The following is a 19031-nucleotide window of genomic DNA, read 5'->3' as shown; positions in this document are numbered from 1 at the left end:
TCCTCCAAAGCCTGCCTATATAAATGTGCTTCAGCATGTTTCCTAAACCTCAAAAAGAGAGCCCTCTGCCTTTCATTCCTCAGGAAACTTTCTCCAAAGAAAAGGTTCAGTCGCACAGAACAGCCTCTCTCTAAAATCCACAAGGTGAACCTGGTTGACAGAAGGTATTGTTAGTAAATTTTGTGGCTAAGATCTCAAAAGACGAATAGGTTGATATATCTTTAGCACAGACCTAAAACATTTAGGCTCAAAGCTGTGGATGATCTTAAAGACAAGAGAAATTATCGTAAATTTACTGCGCCAACTAATGGGCAACCAGTGCAACCTCATTAGTGCTAGTGGAATGTGATCCCAGATTCTAGCTCCTGAAACGATTCGTGCCACAGAGTTTGAAGTGTTTCGATAGTCCAGTGTAGAACTTACAAGTTCATGCAGTGCTGTCTTTAAATCAAGTTCTGAGAGAAAGGGCTGGAGTCGTAAAATTATGCACATGCTTTTATTTGTGTAGGAGAGAGGCCTTCCAGGCTGTGGAGTCTGGACAGGGTTGGGACATGCATACATCATTTTTACTTATTTTAAAAAGTATTGCGTGCAAATTGTCTCTGCAAAACTCCGTGCAACAAACAGCAGATGTAAATAAGCACATGCCGCTTTTCCAGGATAACTTTCACAGTGAAAGTATTCGTTACCACCTAAATGCTTCTGAAGATGGTCCTTGATGTGTTTTTCTGGTTTTCTCTCTCTTTTTTTTTTTTGCACTGGTTTCCATTTCTTCTTCTCATCCCAAATCATTAACTTTTTTTTTTCTCTGTCTCGCTCTGTCTCTTACTCCATCTCTCGTACTCTCTCTCATTCATTTTCTTTCTCTGTCATTCTCTCTAGATTGACTCTTTCACTTTCTCCGTCTCACTGTCATGCTTTTTATGTATCACAGATTTTTTTTCCTCTCCCCGTCTCGTTTCCTGTCTTGAGTTACTGTTTCTGATATTTCTCTTATATGCATGAACTTGATTTATATTTTAAAATCAGGAGGAAGTATCGGGAGCTCTGCCCTCTTGATCTCAGAAAACTGCTCACAGAGAACCACTGGACGGACTCCCAGCCCCTCAAGTCCAGCAGCCCGAGGCCTGGCTACTCACATGACACAGGGACCGTGGAGGCCTGAGACTGGGGTGAAGAGATCCTATGCAGAAGGTACAGCAAAGATCCCACCACCACAAAAGACGGCCTATACCCTTTGCCAGGTTTTAGTATTTCATGCAGAAGTTCTTAAATAGGTTCCTGTTAAGTCATTACATCTGAAATGGTTTGAACAGCTCCTGGCACTTACCTCGATTCTCTGGGAACAGCTCTTAGAAAAGAGGCATAAAGTATCTCACATTTTCTGATTCGTCCATATTGGCTGTGACATCACAATTATGTCACTGTAACCTCCTTTTCTCTTAAAGCCGAGATATCTGTGGGCAGTGTTGCCCCATCTGACAAGATGAACTGTATGAACCGAATACTGGTAAATACTCCCAGTCCATCCAGTGTTGGATCCAGCAACTCTCCAACCATCATCTCACCAAGAGATCAAGAACCGAAGAGGCCTGAGATGTGTAGAAAGAGAATGTATTCAGAAGGTAAGATAAAATTCCTGTGCTCCAAGGGCTGGGTAACAACTACTCTTGCCCTATCAAATGAATATTTGGGCATTTAGCCAGCTAAATTCTAGCCGGTTAATAAGATAACCGGCTAGAATTTAGATGGTTAAGTTGGGATGTTCCATGGGCTTAACTGGGAAGAGTTGAATTAGCCAGTTAAGTTAGCCGACTAACTCCAATATTCAGAGTTAGCCGGATGACTTAGCCAGCTAAGTTTTGTCGGGCCAAAGATCTGACCTAACGTTAGCCGGCTAACTTTAAGATAGCCAGCTATATTCAATAGCTGAATGAGAAAGGAGGCGGCCAGCCAAGAGGGAGTTAACAGTTAAGCAAAGATAGGGCCAAAGAAGTGCATGAGGGTCTTCTAGGGTTAAAGTGGGGTTGGTGGTAGCTAGAAGAGTTAGCAGTGTACAAGAGATGTTGGAAGAGAAGGTAGGAGTGTGGTGAATGGTTCTGGGCCTGGAGGGAAACAAGAAGAGGCAATTGAGGTAAAAGAAAGAAAAGACTGATGAGCATAAGAAGAGGGAAGTGGGAGGAGTTTGGTTTTGTTAAGGCAATGGCAGAATATCCAAACAGAAACAGCTGAGGGAACAGCAGAGATCTGAGCATGAAGAGAGGGACTAAGAAAAGGGGAATGGAGCAGAAGCTTGGTGTCTGCATTTTAAAGGTGGCCTGAAAAACCGAAGGGGGAAACAAAAGGCCTTAAAGAATGAATATAGCAAGACAAAGGAAGCGTATCAAGATATAAACACCGAGCAACCCAACTGGAAAAAGCTGAAAATGGAGCAGGGAAGAAACAGGAAGCAAGATCAGACTGACACCAAGTCAGAACAGAGCCGATGAGGCCCAGAGAGTGAGGTACGGACCAGTGTTTCCCAAGAGGTGTGCCATGGCACATTAGTGTGCCTTTAGACTTAATTGGATGTGCCATGAAAAAGTCAACACTGCCTGATGCTCAAATCCAGACCAGCATCTGCACTCTGCTCTCAGCACCTCGCAACAACAAGGAGCACCAGCTGTGGCTCTTAAACGTGTACAAACACCTTCCTGAGAACATGCCTCTTCCTAACTACCGTATGATCTCCGGAGTGCGGTAATTAATGGGCAGCATGGAGCCCAGCTATCTGTGCTCTGCACTTTGTGCAGCACGTACATTGCACAGCACCTTCTCATCGTCCCCATCCTGAGCCGCCTCCTTGGAGTATTTCCGCACTCTCTGTCTTATCCCCGGGCTTAGTGAAAAGGGAGAGCATGTACTGAGCACTGGATGTGACTCATTGAATGTTGGAGGCAGAAGCAATGAAGGAGTTCTGGCTGCCACATGCAGCAGCCTAGGTAACTGTGCCAGCTGCCCGCCCCACTCAGGCTTCTCCCTTCTCCTGCACTCGAGTTCACCTGGGTCTCTATCCTCGCTCTTCCTTTGCTTTAAAATTTGGAAGAGACTCTGACGGGGCCTTAAGCGCTTCCCTAGCTCCTCTTTTAGCTATACCAGTCCTCTCCATGTCCACATTGGCTCCTTTGAGGTTGGTGTGCCACGGAGCAATTTTGTTAATGTTAGGCGTGCCTTGGGCTTGAAAGGGTTAAAAAACACTTTTTTATTGAATTTATTTATTTGATTTGTATTCCGCTTTTCAGCGCTTCAAAGCAGATTACATTGAGGGACTAGAGGTATTTCCCTGTCCCCAGAGGACTCAGAATCTAACTGCCTGTTTCCCCAAGGCTTTTCTCCCATTCTGGGTCTATGAGAAAAATACCTTGATGAATCAGGCCCTAAGTTTGTTCCTAAGGCAATGCTGGGTAAAATGACTTGCCCAAGATCACAATGAGAGACAGTGGGATTTGAACCCAGGTTTTCTTGGTTCGTAACTCCCTGCTGTAACCTCTAGGCTACTTCTCATCAAGTAGTACTTCCTGTGGTGTGGAAAGCACAGGGGAGGTCAGGCAAGAGGAGGATGGTGTTGAGAAAGCTGCAATGGGCACTGATCAAAAAGATGTGAACAACCAAGAGGAGTGCAGTTTCAGGAGCTTGACTGGCTCGTCTAAATCATCTCTGAAATGTATGAAGCAGGAATTGTGATGGACAGCTGTCTCTTTGATGTATAGACTCCAGCATGCGTACATTACTTATCCAGCAAACTAGAAGAGTTTTGTGTCACTCCATAGAAACAAGTTGAAAAATGCACGCTATAAGCATTTCATGATGGCATGTGTCCCACCTCGCCAACCCTTCCTTTCATTCCCACACCCCCTGCATCTCCAAACACTTCCCCGTCCCCAAACTCTTCACTTCACCCCCTTTCTCCAATCCCTTCTTTCCCATCATCCGTACGCTTAACCCCTTTCCTACAACCTCCAATAATCCTTCCCCCTCCATCCCTCACTGTACGTTCTGTCTCCTCCTGTTGAAATCTGGTTGTCCAGTTAGAAGCGCAAGCCTGGTTACAGCTCACAGGCCAGATTGCTGTGCTGAGCTCACAATGCACAAGAACAGAACAGTCAATAAATGCCAGTCCACAAAGTCTGAAAATATTTGTGGAGCCAAATACATCCCCTCACACTTCAACAGGCAGCCAGAATGCAAGACGGGCTCCGCCAGCCACCACCCTCCCGTCTTTTAAGACAGGCGAAGAGAGAATTTGAAATGAAGTTGGCCATAGAGGCAAAAACTCATAATAAAAACTTCACATAGGGATCCGTGAACAGTATTGGCGGTTTCTCAGGTTCATGATTCTTGGCGAGCATTATCAGTTTCAGGCGCTGCCATTTGGATTGGCGACAGCTCCCCGCGTCTTCACCAAGGTAATGGTGGTAGTAGCTGCAGCTCTCAGGCGGGAGGGGATCTTGGTTCATCCCTGTCTGGACAATTGGCTCATCTGCGCAAAGTTTGAGGAGCTTTGCAAGGCAGCATTCAGTCGGTAGTCGACCAGCTCCAACTCTTGGTTGGGTCGTCAATTTTGCCAAGAGCCAATTAGTCCCGTCCCAGGTGCTGAACTTCTTGGGGGCTCGGTTCGACACATCGGACGGCAAGGTCTTTCTCATGCAGGAGCGAATCCACAAGTTAACGGTGCAGATCTGGCGGCTGTTATCTCTATCGCTACCCCAGGTTTGGGATTACTTGCAGGTGCTTGGTTCTATGGCATCTACTCTAGAGTTAGTCCCTTGGGCCTTTGCTCATATGAGACCCTTGCAGAGGGCGTTACTTTCTTTTTGGGACGTGAAGTTGGAAGAGTTCCAGATCCGATTGCCGCTCTTGGAACCTGCCAGGTCTAGTCTCCATTGGTGGTTGATTCCGGCCCATGTGCAGCGTGGGTTGGACCTGGAGGAGCCCCAGTGGGTGATCATGATGATAGACACCAGCCTCTCTGGCTGGGGTGTGGTTTGCCAATCGAGGGCACCACAGGGCCGATGGACAGAGCAGCAGGCGAAATGATCCATAAATCGCTTGGAAACCAGGGCAGTACGTCTGGCATTGTGCAGTTTTCTCCCTGGTAAGCCGTCGATCAGTGCAAGTATTCTCCGGCAATGCGACAATGGTGGCCTACATCAATCGTTAGGGGGGGAACCAGAAGTCGTCCAGTGGCATTGGAGGCCGACCGGCTAATATTCTGGGTGGAGCGCCATCTGGTCCGTCTAGCAGCTTCTCACATAGTCGGGGTTGACAACGTTCAGGCGGATTTTCTCAGTCGCCAGCATCTAGATCCCGGAGAGTGGGAACTTTCCGAGGAGGCGATGCATCTCGTGACTCGTCGGTGGAGTTTTCCTCGCCTGGACCTGATGGCGACTCGAGAAATGCGAAGGCGGCTCGCTTCGCAATCTGGAGGTCACTAATGCTTTTCATTTGTCTGATAATCTGTTTGTCTTATGGAGTGGTCCTAAGAAAGGACATAAGGCAACTAAAGCCACTATTGCCTGATGGTTGAAGGAAGCCATAACTTCGACATATATATATGTTTTGGGCGAGCAGTACCAGATGGTTTGAAAGCACATTCAATGTGTTCTCAGGCGGCGTCTTGGGTGGAGAGTAGGCTTGTTTCGCCGCAGGAAATTTGCAGAGCGGCTACTTGGAAATCTTTACACACTTTTGCTAAGCATGACACTTTGGACGTCCGTGCTCCGGATGGCGACTGTTTTGACAGTAGTGTTCTTCGAGCGGGACTCTCCAGGTCCCACCCCATTTAGGGCAGCTTGGGTACATCCCAGCAGTCTGAACTGATCCTGGTACGTACAGGGAAAGGAAAATTGGCTCTTACCTGCTAATTTTCATTCCTGTAGTACCAAGGATCAGTCCAGACGCCCGCCCATGGAATCTGGAGAGTCCGTTCGGTATCATTTTCATTCTGCAAAAAGTTCTCAAGTTGACAGCATTCACATTGCATATGGAAGTACCCCCTCCATATACATAAGTTCCAGAAGTTATAAAGTTTTTTCATTAGGTGGTTTGATATAGCCATTGGTTCTTATGTTGAGGTTATGATATGTTTCATTCTGCTATGGTATGGATTATACTTATAGAAACATAGAAATGACGGCAGAAGAAGACCAAACGGCCCATCCAGTCTGCCCAGCAAGCTTAGCACTTTTTTTTTCTCATACTTGTCTGTTACTCTTGGCTCTTAGTAATCCTTTGGTTCTATTTCACTTCCACCCCCACCATTAATGCAAAGAGCAGTGTTGGAGCTTCATCTAAGTGAAATATCTAGCTTAGTTAGGGGTAGTAACCACCGCAATAAGCAATCTACACCCATGCTTATTTGTTTACCCAGAGTATGTGATTCTGTCCTTGTTGGTTGTTGTCTGTATATAGATCCACTTTTCTTCATTCCCCCTGCCGTTGAAGCAGAGAGCTATGCTGGATATGCACGAAGTATCAGACTTTCTCCCCTGCCGTTGAAGCAGAGAGCTATGCTGGATATGCACGAAGTATCAGACTTTCTCCCCTGCCGTTGAAGCAGAGAGCTATGCTGGATATGCACAAAGTATCAGACTTTCTCCCCTGCCATTGAAGCAGAGAGCTATGCTGGTTATGCATTGAACGTGAAGTATCAGGCTTATTTTGGTTTGGGGAAGTAACCGCCGTAACAAGCAAGCTACTCCCCATTTTTGTGAATGCAAATCTTTTTCCACATTTCCTCTTGCCGTTGAAGCTTGGAGCAATGTTGGAGTCGCATTAACCGTGTTAATGTTTATTGAATAAGGGTATTATCTCCAGGCAGTAACCGTCATTCCCGCGAGCCACCCACTCTTCATTCACATCCTCTAGACTTTATGGATCCACGGTGTTTATCCCATGCCCCTTTGAAATCCTTCACAGTTCTGGTCTTCACCACTTCCTCTGGAAGGGCATTCCAGGCATCCACCACCCTCACCGTGAAGAAATACTTCCTGACATTAGTTCTGAGTCTTCCTCCCTGGAGCTTCAAATCGTGACCCCTGGTTCTGCTGATTTTTTTCCGACGGAAAAGGTTTGTCGTTGTCTTTGGATCATTAAAACCATTCAAGTATCTGAAAGTCTGTATCATATCACCTCTGTTGCTCCTTTCCTCCAGGGTGTACATATTTAGATTCTTCAATCTCTCCTCGTACGTCATCCGATGAAGATCCTCCACCTTCCTGGTCGCCCTTCTCTGGACCGCTTCCATCTTGTCTCTGTCTCTTTGGAGATACGGTCTCCAGAACTGAACACAGTACTCCAGGTGAGGCCTCACCAAGGACCTGTGCAAGGGGATAATCACTTCCCTTTTCTTACTCGATATTCCTCTCTCTATGCAGCCCAGCATTCTTCTGGCTTTAGCTATCGCCTTGTCACATTGTTTCGCCGACTTCAGAGCATTAGACACTATCACCCCAAGGTCTCTCTCTTGCCCCGTGCACATCAGCCCTTCTCCCCCCATCGAATACAGTTCATTCGGATTTCCATACCCCATATGCATGACTCTGCACTTCTTGGCATTGAATCTCAGCTGCCATATCTTTGACCACTCTTCCAGCTTCCTTAGATCCCGTCTCATTCTCTCCACTCCTTCCGGCGTGTCCACTCTATTGCAGATCTTAGTGTCATCCGCAAAAAGACATACCTTACCTTCAATCCCTTCCGCAATGTCGCTCACAAAGATATTGAACAGGACCGGTCCCAACACCGACCCCTGCGGCACTCCGCTCAACACCGCTCTCTCTTCAGAGTAAGTTCCATTTACCATCACACATTGTCTTCTGTCTGTCAACCAGTTTGCAATCCAGGCCCCCACCTCGGCACTCACTCCTAAGCTTCTTATTTTATTCACCAGTCTCCTGTGCGGGACCGTATCAAAAGCCTTGCTGAAGTCCAAGTAGATGACATCGAGTGTTCTACCTTGATCCAATTCCTTGGTTACCCAGTCAAAAAAGTCAATCAGATTTGTCTGACAGGATCTTCCCCTGGTGAATCCATGCTGCCTCTGGTCCAGCAATTCTTCCGACTGTAGATAGTTCACTATTCCTTCTTTTAACAGTGACTCCATTACTTTTCCCACCACCGAAGTGAGGCTAACCGGTCTGTAGTTTTCAGCCTCCTCTCTGTTTCCACTCTTGTGAAGTGGGATCACCACCGCTCTTCTCCATTTATATACTGGAGGATCGCAGGTGGAACACCAGTGTAAGAGGGGGGTGCCTTTCAGCTTTTTTCTCTGACTCCATCTGCTGGAAGGGAGACGCAACCCAGCGGTCTGGACTGATCCTTGGTACTACAGGAGCAAAAATTAGCAGGTAAGAACCAATTTTCCTTTATTCACTTATGCCTGTCACCTTCAAAGACAGGCCCAACCCTTCATTCCTGAACAGGGATTGGTCCCTTCTTTAAATAGGTATGTTAACAAGGAGCTGCACTTCTTTTTCATGTATTCACTTTTAAAGAAGGGACCAACCTGCACTGTTCCTTGCCTAGAGTACAATATACAGTGAGGCGGGTTATAAATGGAGGCAGTGCATGCAAATTTTATCTCATGCATATTCATTGTGGACAACTTGAAAAGTTTGTCTGGCTGGGAGTCCTGCAGGACAGGTTTGGGAACCACTGGTCTATTGTAAAGCTTTTGTGGTATCCTTTCTATGTCATGAGCTAGAGCTATATTTTGGGAAAAACCATGTGGCTAGTTCAGATGAAAAAGAAGCAAGAGTGCAGCTTCAGTTCCTCTCTAATTATTTCACTTCTCTTTGTGTGTAAACAGAGGGAACAGTGGGCAGCACACAGCAGCATGGCCCTGTGACCTGTGCGAGATTGGTGCCTGGAAATAATCCCAGTCCTTTCAATTCACCTATCAGCAAGTCTCCTGTCCATAGTGCAGATGGAGACGCAGAGCCCAGGAGGCCTGAGGCAGGCTGCAAGAAAGCTGGTGCAGAAGGTAGGTTAAATATATGGTACTATTGAATTAATGTCGAAAAAGATGGGATGTAGAGCCTTCCACCTCTGGGAGGAGACAGCTCAGGAGATTGGCACAGTGATGCAAAGCTGCTCCCCAACTTAAATCCTACTCAAATCAGTAGCAGCTGAGCGTTGTCATCTAAAAACCATAATAGTCCTTTCCTTTTCATACCTGGATCAGCCCAGGCTCCTAGGATTATGCCTCCCTTCCAGCAGATGGCGACAGAGAAAGTTTCACTGGTACTGGCATATAACCCGGATTCCCTGTATGTACCCGGATCAGTCCAGACTGCGGGTTATGCCTCCCTTCCAGCAGATGGAAACAGAGAAAAACTTGAAGGGCACCCCCTCTTAATATGGTGCGCCACCTGCGTCCCTTCATTATTTCTCTGTCTCCAGCAGATGAAGGTGGCAGAACCTGCGGTCCTCTTATAGCTTAAAGAAAAAAAACAAAAAAGAGGATTCCCTGTACGTACCCGGATCAGTCCAGACAGTGGGTTGAGCCTCCTGTCCAGCAGATGGAGACAGAGAAAAACTGAAAGGGTATCCTATATCAGGACAGAGCCCCCCCCCCCCCCCTGCAGCCCTTCAGTATATCTCTGTCTTCAGCAAATGCAGGCAGTTGAACCTGCGGTTCCCTCTCTTTCCTAATTTTCTTCTCTCAGGGAGATTTTTTTCTTCATACCTTTTCAGGATCAAGCAAGTAATACTAATCTCATTTATAAAATTTAAAAAAAAAGTAACTTTTCTTGGCATAATTCAAAACCTGTTCACGAAGGGGTAGATTTTCAAATAGCGCGAATAGGCCTACTTTTGCTGGCGCATCAGGCGCAAGCAAAAGTAAGCTGGATTTTAGTAGATACGCGCGGAGCTGCGCGTATCTGCTAAAAACCTGGATCGGCACGCGCAAGGCTATTGATTTTGTATAGCCGGCGCCCGCCGAGCCGCGCAGCCTATCCTCGTTCCCTCCGAGGCCGCTCCGAACGTAGTCTGGAGGAGGCCTCTTCGGATTCGGAGGCCTCCTTTTCCTCGGATTTTGCAAGCTTGCTCCACAAGCTTGTTAAATATAAGAAACTGAAGCGGAAGAGTAGTAAAAGGGGTTCGGGCAGACAGCCAGAGCCCCGGAAAGAGAAGGTTGGGGGACGCTCCGCGGCGGCCCGCGGATCCGCCCAAGGGACGCCGGCCCTTACGGGGGGTCCCTCAGGAATCTGAGTCCGAGTCCAGTTTGGCTGCGGAGGACATCGTGGATGTCGAGGCTCCAGGGGACTCAGGAACCCACGCCGGGACGGAGGCGGTGCAGGCCGGGAACGCTAAAGGGCCAGCGGTGGAAGGTGATGACCCGAAGGTCATGCGCTTGTTTCGAAAAGAAGAGCTGGCGCCGCTGATCCCGGCTATCCTTCTGGAAGTTGGAGTGGATGCCCCCCCGGTGGGGGCCCGTACAGATGCGAAGATGGATCCGGTGCTGCTGGGTCTTCAGGGGCCAGCGGTGGCATTCCCGTTCCACTTTTCGGCTACGGATATCCTGTTCCGGGAGTGGGATACGCCGGACTTGGGCCTGAAGGTCAGTAAGGCTATGGATAAGTTGTATCCATTGCCGGAGGACGCGCTGGAGATGCTGCGTTTTCCCAGAGTGGATGCCGCAGTGTCGGCGGTGACGAAACGCTCCACAATTCCGGTCACCGGAGCCACGGCCCTTAAGGACATTCAGGACCGGAAGCTTGAGGGTCAGCTGAAGAAAGTGTTCGAGGCGTCAGCCTTGGGGGTCCGGGCGGCCATTTGCAGTAACTTTGCGCTGCGGGCAGGTTTGCGCTGGGCGCAGGTACTTCAGGCCAATGCAGGTCTATCGGGAGAAGAGGAGGCACAGGCGAACCAGCTGGAAGCGGTGATAGCGTATAGCGCGGATGCCATGCATGACCTACGGACGTCGGCCAGGGCCATGGTTTCGGCAGTTTCAGCGCGCCGGTTACTGTGGCTCAGAAATTGGGCGGCGGATGGGTCCTCCAAGGCTCATCTCGGATCTCTTCCGTTCAAAGGGGAAGCTGCTGTTCGGTAAGGAGCTGGACGACCTGATGCAGTCGCTAGGAGAGAACAGGGCTTTCAAGCTGCCTGAGGATAGGCACCGGAGCCGGTCATCTTTCTCCGGTAGGGCCCGTTTTCGGGGACCACGGAAGTCGCGGCCGCAGAGACCATCTGGGCCCTCCTACCGGCCGGGGTCTGGATCCTCGAGAACATCGTCGTGGTCTCAGTCCTTTCGTGGCAGAAAGTTTGGGAGGCGTGACGGTCCCGCGTCCGGGTCGGGTCCGAAAGCCTCACAATGAAGTTCGGTCGGTCCGTTCCCTGCAGCCAGCTCCTCCGGCCGTGCCAAACGTAGGGGCCAGGTTGGAGCGGTTCTACGGGGAATGGACCAATATCACGACGGATCAGTGGGTCCTCACGGTGATAAGACACGGTTACGCTTTAGATTTTGCACGGATTCCGGCGGACAAGTTTTTGGTCTCCCCTTGCAAGGGTCGCGGCAAGCAGGCGGCCGTCTGGGATACGCTCTGCCGGCTACGAGACCTGGGCGCAATTATGCCCGTTCCACAGGGGCAGCGCCGTCGGGGGCGGTACTCCATCTACTTCATTGTGCCAAAGAAGGAAGGGACCTTCAGACTCATCTTAGACCTGAAAGGGGTCAACAGATGTCTTCGCGTACCACGCTTCAAGATGGAGACGATTCGGTCAGTGATCGCCTCAGTACGGCCAGGCGAGTTCCTGGCGTCCTTGGACCTCACGGAGGCTTACCTTCATATAGGCATTCAGCCGGACCATCAGCGGTTTCTGCGCTTCTGCATCCTGGGCAGGCATTATCAGTTCAAGGCTCTCCCCTTCGGCCTTGCCACCGCTCCACGGACGTTTACAAAAGTAATGGTGGTGGTGGCAGCCGAGCTTCGCAAGGAGGGATTCCTGGTACATCCCTACTTGGACGACTGGCTCATCCGGGCCAAAACGGAGAGCCAATGCCGACAAGCAGTCGAAAGAGTACTACAACTTTTGCGCTCCCTCGGCTGGGTGGTCAATCTCGCCAAAAGTCGCCTCGTCCCCACCCAGACGCTACATTATCTGGGAGCGCTGTTCGACACGAAGCAGGGCAGAGTGTCTCTGTCCCAGGAGCGGGTGTCCAAGCTGCAGGGCCAGGTGCGCAGGTTGATGTCCCTGCGGTGTCCGCTGGTCTGCGATCATCTCATGGTGTTGGGATCGATGGCGTCAACGCTGGCATTGGTTCCCTGGGCTTTTGCTCATCTACGGCCGTTGCAATCCGCATTGCTCTCCCGATGGCGACCGGTGTCGGAGGATTTTCACATGCCACTTCCACTATCGGATCAGGCAAGGTCCAGCCTACAGTGGTGGCTCAGCTCCGACAACTTGACACGTGGAGTGTCCCTGGTTATGCCCGCCTGGACGGTGGTCACCACGGATGCCAGTCTCTCCGGATGGGGGGCGGTGTGCATGGGACACTCGGTGCAAGGACAGTGGTCCAAAGCTCAGTCACAGTGGTCCATCAATTGCCTGGAGACCAGAGCGGTCTTGCTGGCGCTGCAGGCTTTTCTACCGTTGATCCGCGGAAAGGCGGTCAGGGTCTTGTCGGACAACGCGACCACAGTGGCGTACATCAATCGTCAAGGAGGGACAAGGAGCCGAGCCGTCGCGGAGCAGACGCGACAATTAATGACCTGGGCGGAAAGGAATCTTGGCAACATCGCGGCGTCACATATAGCCGGAGTAGACAATGTCCAAGCGGATTTTCTCAGCCGACATCGCCTGGACCCGGGGGAATGGGAGCTGCCGGAGGGAGCTTACCACCTCCTCTGCGAGCGGTGGGGAACGCCACACATGGATCTAATGGCCACCGCTCAGAACGCCAAAGCCCCGAGGTTCTTCAGTCGGTGGAGAGAGCGGGGGGCCGAAGGGGTGGACGCCCTGGTCCTCCCCTGGCCCACAGACGTTCTGCTGTATGTGTTCCCTCCTTGGCCCCTGATAGGCAAAGTTCTTCGACGCATAGAGATGCATCCTGCAGCGGTGATCCTGGTGGCGCCCGAGTGGCCCCGGCGTCCTTGGTTCGCGGACCATCTACAATTGGCACGGGAGCCTCCTCTCCGATTACGAGGGGAGGCGGCGCTCCTACGTCAAGGACCCGTCTGTTTGGAGGACGCGGATCACTTCTGTCTCGCGGCCTGGCTTTTGAGAGGAAACGCTTGAAGAATAAAGGATATTCGGATGCGGTGGTAGCCACATTGCTGAGTTCTAGAAAGCGTTCTACGTCCTTCGCCTACGTTCGGGTTTGGACGGTGTTTGAGGATTGGTGTAGAATGCGTGAGGTAAATCCTGTGCTGCCCTCCGTACCGGATGTCCTTGCTTTTCTTCAGGCGGGCCTTGCGAAGGGGCTGTCTTGCAGTACTCTAAAAGTCCAGGTGGCGGCCCTTGGGTGCCTCAGGGGTAGGGTGCATGGTAGGTCGTTAGCGCAACATCCGGATGTGGCGCGTTTTCTTCGGGGAGCCAAGCATTTGCGGCCACCGTTACGTCAGCCTTGTCCGTCTTGGAATCTCAATTGGGTTCTTTCCGCTCTGTGTATGTCCCCTTTTGAGCCTCTTAAGCGTGCAACGCTCAAGGACCTTACTCTCAAGGCGGTGTTTCTTGTGGCAATCGCGTCGGCGAGACGAGTTTCCGAATTGCAGGCGTTATCTTGCAGGGAGCCCTTCTTACGCTTCTCTGACGCAGGGGTCTCGTTACGGACGATTCCCTCCTTCCTCCCGAAGGTGGTGTCAGCTTTTCATTTGAACCAGTCGGTTGAGCTGCCCGCTTTTCCGGAGGGGGAGCGTTCTGATCCTGATACAAGAATGTTGAAGAAACTTGATGTCCGCAGAGTCCTGCTCCGTTATCTGGAGGTTACGAATCCTTTCCGGGTTTCGGACCATCTCTTTGTTTTGTGCTCGGGGCCCAAACGAGGGGGGGCGGCTTCCCGTACCACGATTGCGCACTGGCTCAAGGAAGCCATCGCTTCCGCGTATATCCTGAAGGGGAAGCCTGTTCCTGCAGGTCTTCGGGCGCACTCGACGTGAGCACAGGCCGCCTCTTGGGCGGAGTCGTCGCAGGTGTCCCCTCAAGAGATTTGCAGAGCGGCGACTTGGAAGTCCCTGCATACTTTTGCTAGACACTACCGGTTGGATGTTCATGGCCTGGATTCAGGGGGTTTCGGAGAGAGAGTTCTGCGAGCGGGACTCTCTGGCTCCCACCCTCGGTAATTCAGCTCTGGTACATCCCAGGTGTCTGGACTGATCCTGGTACGTACAGGGAAAGGAAAATTAGTTTCTTACCTGATAATTTTCGTTCCTGTAGTACCAAGGATCAGTCCAGGATCCCGCCCGCGTAGTCTGTTTGTTTTGAGTTACGTAGAGGAGAGTCCGCTCGGTTGACACTCTATGTTTGTTTACTTGTATGTTGTTGGGGCCTCTGGTTCTGGGAGTTCTGATCCAGCTGGGGGTTCGTTGACTGGGCCCTGGTTTCGGGCGGTATAGCTAGTTAGTTGGAGTTTTTCCATTTGCTTTGACATTACGTAAGACTGATGGGCTGTGGGTGGCGCCTTACTATATGTAGGGGGCCCGACAAGTTTTGCTCTGTCTCCATCTGCTGGTGCGGAGACACAACCCAGGTGTCTGGACTGATCCTTGGTACTACAGGAACGAAAATTATCAGGTAAGAAACTAATTTTCCTTTCGACGCAATGCACTGCCTGTGGGGAGCCGGCAACATGGCTCTCCCACAATAACGTGCTCAGGGTGCCTCCCTGATGGGGAGGGCACATCTATGGCAGCAGGAAGATCGGGGACTAGATCCCGCGCTACAGGCACCCTCTAGCACGTCATTCCCTGTACGTACCTGGATCAGTCCAGACAGTGAGTTATGTCCCCAGTCCAGCAGATGGAGTCAGCACAAGCTTCGAGGGGGCGTTCCCATATATACCACTACCCCCTCTGCTGGAGTTCAGTATCTTCTGACTCCAGCAGATGCGAGTAGGGGAATCGGAGCTTCCCCAATTGGCCAGGGATTCAGTTCTTCTGCCTTTGTATTTTTTTCTCTGCTTTCTGTCTGTTTGTATTTTGGATCAAGTTTATCTATAAAAAAAAAAAACAAAAAACTGTCAATTTTTGGGGAGGCGTGGCTTTCACTTTCCTCCTTCTGTGCTGGCTCCCGCGTGCTTGTCTCGGCCAGGGGTAAGTTTGTTTTTGGGTTTTTTTTGCTGTGTAAAGTTTCCTTTTCAGCTTCTGGTGCGCGGAAGCCGGCGGGGCCGGCCTCTCCGCGGGTTTCTTCTCACCCGCGCCTCCCAACCAACAGACAATAGACAAATCTGATTTCACTTGCGCCAGTCGATTAGCAGGTGTAAAAGTGTACGAACAGGTTTTAAAATGTGTACGTGCACATCTCTTATAAGATAACTATGGCATGTACTTCTGAACTTTTCCCCATAAGAACATAAGAAAATGCCATACTGGGTCAGACCAAGGGTCCATCAAGCCCAGCATCCTGTTTCCAACAGAGACCAATCCAGGCCATAAGAACCTGGCAAGTACCCAAAAACTAAGTCTATTCCATGTAACCATTGCTAATGGCAGTGGCTATTCTCTAAGGGGCGGATTTTAAGAGCCCTGCTCACCTAAATCCGCCCAAAACCGGGCGGATTTAGGCGTGCAGGGCCCTGCTCACCTAAATCCGCCCAAAACCGGGCGGATTTAGGCGAGCAGGGCCCTGCTCACCTAAATCCGCCCAAAACCGGGCGGATTTAGGCGTGCAGGGCCCTGCTCACCTAAATCCGCCCAAAACCGGGCGGATTTAGGCGTGCAGGGCCCTGCTCACCTAAATCCGCCCAAAACCGGGCGGATTTAGGCGAGCAGGGCCCTGCGCGCCGGTGAGCCTATTTTACATAGGCTCACCGGCGCGCGCAGACCCCGGGACTCGCGTAAGTCCCGGGGTTCTCCGAGGGGGCATGTCGGGGGCGCGTCGGGGGGCGGGCCCGGTTGTCGCGGCGTTTAGGGGGCGTGCCGGGAGCGTTTCGGGGGCGGGCCCGGGGGCGTGGTTATGGCCCGGGGTGGCCCGGGGGCGTGGCCGCGCCCTCCGGACCCGCCCCCAGGTCACGTCCCGGCGCGCTAGCGGCCCGCTGGCGCGCGGGGATTTACGCCTCCCTCCAGGAGGCTTAAATCCCCCGACAAAGGTAAGGGGGGGGGCTTAGACAGGGCCGGGTGGGTGGGTTAGGTAGGGGAAGGGAGGGGAAGGTGAGGGGAGGGCAAAAGGAAGTTCCCTCCGAGGCCACTCCGATTTCGGAGAGGCCTCGGAGGGAACGGGGGTAGGCTGCGCGGCTCGGCGCGTGCCGGCTATACAGAATTCATAGCCTTGCGCGCGCCGATCCAGGATTTTAGCGGATATGCGCGGCTCTACTAAAATCCAGCGTACTTTTGCTTGCGCCTGATGCGCCAGCAAGTGTACGCCTATTCGCGTTTTTTGAAAATCTACCCCTTAGTGAACTTAATAGCAGGTAATGGACTTCTCCTCCAAGAACTTATCCAATCCTTTTTTAAACACAGCTATACTAACTGCACGAACCACATTCTCTGGCAACAAATTCCAGAGTTTAATTGTGCGTTGAGTAAAAAAGAACTTTCTCCGATTAGTTTTAAATGTGCCCCATGCTAACTTCATGGAGTGTCCCCTAGTCTTTCTACTATCCGAAAGAGTAAATAACCGATTCACATCTACCCGTTCTAGACCTCTCATGATTTTAAACACCTCTATCATATCCCCCCTCAGTTGTCTCTTCCCCAAGATGAGAAGTCCTAACCTCTTTAGTCTTTCCTCATAGGGGAGTTGTTCCATTCCCCTTATCATTTTGGTAGCCCTTCTCTGTACCTTCTCCATCGCAATTATATCTTTTTTGAGATGCGGCGACCAGAATTGTACACAGTATTCAAGGTGCGGTCTCACCATGGAGCGATACAGAGGCATTATGACATTTTCCGTTTTATTCACGATTCCCTTTCTAATAATTCCCAACATTCTGTTTGCTTTTTTGACTGCCGCAGCACACTGAACCGACGATTTCAATGTGTTATCCACTATGACACCTAGATCTCTTTCTTGGGTTGTAGCACCTAATATGGAACCCAACATCGTGTAATTATAGCATGGGTTATTTTTCCCTATATGCATCACCTTGCACTTATCCACATTAAATTTCATCTGCCATTTGGATGCCCAATTTTCCAGTCTCACAAGGTCTTCCTGCAATACCACTGGCCCGCACCTTTTTTTTTCCCCACCCATAAAATGTCATATGTGAAACCAAAAATACACGCGTACTCTCGACGTTTATAAAATAGCATCTGTGTGCATACAATCTGTTTTTACGTGCAAAACTCCTTTGAAATTTCACGCCATAAGTTTTAGGGTTTGATTTTCTGCATGCAAGTGGCTGTTACAGAATAGATCTCAACTCTGTGCATATAACCTGGTTATCCGTGTACTGTTATTCACACTGCAGAGAGTATGTGCATAAATTAACCTTCTATAAGTTACACCCTTTGAAGAGGAAGTATAACTTTACACAAGTTAATCCAAGAGGATAACTTTCACACAACTGCATGCAGCCACATACGCGTATATGTGCGTATGTGGCTGTGTGTAGTTCTATCATAGTATTTTATAACCCGAGTTTATCACATATGCACGTATTCTAAAATATGCACGCATGTATGCTTATGCGCAGATACATGCAATGCATTGATCGTGTCTACTTTTTCTACCTACTTATTTTTCAAAGTATTTTATTGGGTTTCTACCTACTTTAAAAATATACGCGCATTTCCTGTTCATAGCCAGATCAGTCTGGACTCCTCAGTTTTGCCTCCCTGCCAGCAAATGGAGACTGAGAAAAAAATTTTTTGCTGACACTGCTATATTTCCTAGTGTGCCAACTGCAGTCCCTCAATTTCGACCCGTACCGAAGCTAAGATAAATACAGAGAAAACCCTAATTAAATCAACCTAAACCCTCTTAACAAGCAGGAGGAAGGTGAAGTCTCGAAATGGAAAATCCTTTCCAACAATAACAAAAAGAGAACATCATTGAACTCTCAACAATTCTTCGTTATATATACACTGCCAGTATGAGCAAACACTGCCAAAAAAAAGGGTGAGACTCTGGACTGATCTGTGGATTTCGAGGAATGAAAATTAGCAGGGATGAACCAATTTTCCTTTCCTGTTCATACCCAGATCAGTCCAGGCTCCTGTGCAGGAGATCTAGGTGGGAGGCTGCAGCTCCCTTTTTCTAAGGAGGCTATATTGGCTACCAATGAAATTACGCTGTAAGTTTAAATGTTTGATTTTGGCATTCAAAATTTGAAAGGGGTTTGTTCCTAGCAGCTATCTAACCAGTCGAGTTGGAGATGTTCTAATCGCCGTTTAAGATCTAGTCAACAATTGATGTTGCAATTCCCACCCACCCCCGATGAGACTTGCTGTCATACTAGAGTGCAGAATCAGGCTTTTTCTTCAATAATCACAGTATGATGGAATGAGATGCCGATTAAAATCAGGGAAGAGAAAGAACTGACGAAGTTTCATAGTTAAATTAAAAACCTGGTTTACGATTTGTGGAGTGTAGGAGGATAGTTGATAAGATAACTGGATGACTGGAAATAGATTTTAATGATGATAGCTGGATAGTCCAGTTGTGCTGATGTTTTATATTGAAGAACTATGTTTTAGTTTTGTTTAGTTTTTATATATTGTAACTTAATGTTTTAATTTTGTACATCACGGGTGATTTATTGAAATGTGTAAACGAATAACTACCATTTTTAAAGAAAGAAAGAAATGTATGCTCGTTTTTACACGCGAAAGCCTTTAAACATTCCCCTCTGTGTGTGACAGGCCAGTTTCCCAAGCGTTTTCAAAGTG

The 19031-nt window shown here is 49.5% G+C and overlaps 1 protein-coding gene across 11 annotated transcripts in view; it reads left to right on the top strand.

The window, feature by feature from the left end:
- The window catches only part of LOC115083911, a 274261-nt gene that overhangs the window by 135211 nt on the left and 120019 nt on the right, over window positions 1-19031 (top strand). For all 11 annotated transcript variants that reach the window (XM_029588000.1, XM_029587994.1, XM_029588001.1 and 8 more), the window contains exons 27-29: window positions 1030-1194; window positions 1449-1625; window positions 8849-9022. In XM_029588000.1, the coding sequence (XP_029443860.1) occupies window positions 1030-1194; window positions 1449-1625; window positions 8849-9022 (516 nt within the window). The remainder of the gene's footprint in view (window positions 1-1029; window positions 1195-1448; window positions 1626-8848; window positions 9023-19031) is intronic.

The sequence above is a fragment of the Rhinatrema bivittatum genome, chromosome 2 (genome assembly GCF_901001135.1).
Source record: "Rhinatrema bivittatum chromosome 2, aRhiBiv1.1, whole genome shotgun sequence".
NCBI classification, from domain to species: Eukaryota; Metazoa; Chordata; class Amphibia; order Gymnophiona; family Rhinatrematidae; genus Rhinatrema; species Rhinatrema bivittatum.
The sequence above is the reverse complement of the archived record's forward strand: the minus strand, read 5'-3'. Positions and strand labels throughout refer to the sequence as shown.